The 2,486-nt window shown below is 58.0% G+C and overlaps 2 protein-coding genes across 2 annotated transcripts in view; one reads left to right on the forward strand and one right to left on the reverse strand.

The window, feature by feature from the left end:
* Nucleotides 1–999: 999 nt before the first annotated feature.
* ACA1_160870 (uncharacterized protein) lies at nt 1,000–2,163 on the forward strand (the record flags this gene model as incomplete). The annotated part of the gene is made up of 6 exons (XM_004333046.1): nt 1,000–1,161; nt 1,244–1,425; nt 1,547–1,643; nt 1,710–1,939; nt 2,020–2,088; nt 2,148–2,163. Coding segments are annotated over 6 exons (756 nt in total), but the record flags the coding sequence as incomplete, so codon positions are not given.
* Nucleotides 2,164–2,365: 202 nt separating this feature from the next.
* ACA1_160880 (clathrin adaptor complex small chain subfamily protein) overlaps nt 2,366–2,486 on the reverse strand; it is a gene marked incomplete at both ends in the record, with an annotated part of 1,195 nt that continues 1,074 nt past the window's right edge. The window contains one exon of the mRNA XM_004333047.1: nt 2,366–2,384. Within this exon, the coding sequence (XP_004333095.1) occupies nt 2,366–2,384 (19 nt within the window). The remainder of the gene's footprint in view (nt 2,385–2,486) is intronic.

Below are 2,486 nucleotides of genomic sequence, written 5' to 3' on the forward strand. Positions count from 1 at the left end.
GCAGGGCTGGCCATCTGGCGACCTACTACCACGAGGGATCGACGCGAAGGGACGACGTCCAGCGATTCACCGAGGCCGAGGTCAAGAGCAAGGGTGCCAATGGGAACATCGCCGCCGAGCAGTTCGTGGCCGAGCTGGCCTTCAAGTTGGGCAAAACGCCTAAATACGGCGCCTGATGATGTAATCATCATTTCTGGTGAAGCTTCAGCCAACAGAGAAAAAGATAGCCGACCGTGGGGCTCGAACCCACGACCACAAGATTAAGAGTCTTGCGCTCTACCGACTGAGCTAGGACGGCTTCGCGTTGCTCAACATTCGCATTACAAAAAAAACATCGGCCAGATCGCAGATAGACAAGCAAAAAGAGCAAAAGGGATACGGAACAGTGGATTCCCGGGTGGTCGCCCACCCCAGTACTAACACCGCCTGGCGCAGCTTAACTTCGCTGTTCGGATGGGCAGCTGTGCTTTCTGCGCAGTATGGCCGTATCCATCATCCACCACACTCCTCGCCCGTCACATTCCTTGCCTGTCCTAGGACGGCTTTCATTTTTTGCTATGTTTTTCGTCGTCAACTCCCATTGCTTGGGCGGATCGGTTGACTGAAAATACAATAGTGCTTTGGCCAACAGAAAGCAGTCAATCTGTATTTAATGGGACAAAGCCAGTTTTCTCCACGAGGATGTTATTGGCTGCACTTTTAACGGGACGGATGGCCGAGCGGTCTAAGGCGACAGTTTAAGGCACTGTTATCTTCGGATGCGTGGGTTCAAATCCCACTCCGTTCAATCTTTTTTGTCTCCGACAGACTGGTTCTAGATCAGCCGTTCTTATTTCTTTTCAATATCTCGAACAGCTGCATGGACTCGTTGCCTCCTGGTATATTGCTTCCTTGCCCGTTCTAATTAACATCGTGCCCGCTATGTCACATTGCATATACGAATGGAATACAACGATTGAGTCCCTTGAGATCTGATTAATTTGTGGGCTTTGGGGGACAGAGGTGGTGCAGGGTGTGCTGGTGGCTTTGGGCGACGGGCACCAGGTGGCGTCGTCGTGCGCGCTCGTGTGCCGCCAATGGGCCGCCCTCGCCAGCGACCCTGCCCTGTGGAAGGCCCTCGTCCACCGCCTCCTCGCCCACCTGCCCTTCCAAGCCCCTCTGGTACCCCCCCCCCGGCGCGCTACTCGCTCTACTTCATGCCAATGGCCTGGGGCNCTCACCTCCTCGGGCAGCGTGTCTCTAGAGTCAGGTGGTGGCGGATCGGTGGAAGGAGGCCTACTTTGCGCTGGCGCGCCGCACGAAGCACACCACGGTGGCGCTCCTGGGCCAGAGCCACGGCGGCAAGAGCACCCTGTTCGATCTCCTGCGCGCGCTCCACCCACTGGCGACCGATGATCTGTCCAAGGCCCTTCCAACGATTGCCGAGTGCGTCGCATGCACACACACACACACACACACCACACGACACACACACCACACGACACACGCACCACCGCACAAACTCATCGTGTGCGCATTGCACTTGGGCAGGCACGCGAGAGTACAGCAAACTCTTCAGCGGGAGCCCACACGCGCGAGCCGTTGCGGGGAGCTGCTGCTCCTACAAGAGCCGCGCTGCCATCTCACCCTCGTCGACCTTCCCTGTACCGCTCTTCTCCTCCCTTTCTTTCTCTCGAGTTGACCACGAGAAGATGATGAAGATGATGAAGATAATGAAGAAGATGAAGAAGATGAAGATGACGATTAACTTACACTTTGGCTTCAAATGTGCTTTGCGTCAATGTGAAAGGCGACCGGGCGTACGTGAAGAACTTTTTGGCGGAACCTCGTCGGAGCCCACTGTTGCGTTCTCGTGGTCTCTTCGGAGGAAGGAGATGCGGGCGCCGGATCGCGACAGCAGCCCTTGGCCGCCGTCGTTGCCGGAATCAAGCACCTCGTGGTGCGCGCCGCGGCTCACACGCACATGCAAGCGCCTCTCCAAGACTGACTCTTGTGTGTGTGTGTGTGTGTGGTGCAAAGGTGGCAATCAACAAAACGGACAGCTGCGCTGATCAGTGGAACTCGAGCAGCGCACGCATGGACGAACTCGTGGCGCAGGTACACTTCCTCTGCTGAGATCTCTTCAAATCGATTTGACTTTTCCGCAGCCGAGCAAGCTGCTGACTGCGTCCGCACACGCGCGCCTTGCAGATGAGCCGCTCGTTGGCGATCGCGGGAGTACCGCCCGGCGCCACGCAGTTCGTGCCCATCTCGGCCGCCCGCGGCACCAACATCGTGCGGCGCGACCCCCAGACCGAGTTCCCGTGGTACGACGGCCCGACGCTGCTCTCGGCCCTGCAGCGAACCGTCGATTCGCTGCCCTCCATCAACAGCCTGCGCTTGCGCTGGAATCTGGTACGGACCCACCACCACCTGACTACCACTACTACCCACCACCTGAGCTCTGACCACGGTCGTGCGCGGTGCGCGGGGCGGTCGCACAGTCG

The sequence above is a fragment of the Acanthamoeba castellanii genome (genome assembly GCF_000313135.1).
Source record: "Acanthamoeba castellanii str. Neff unplaced genomic scaffold scf7180000084725, whole genome shotgun sequence".
NCBI lineage: Eukaryota > Discosea > Longamoebia > Acanthamoebidae > Acanthamoeba > Acanthamoeba castellanii.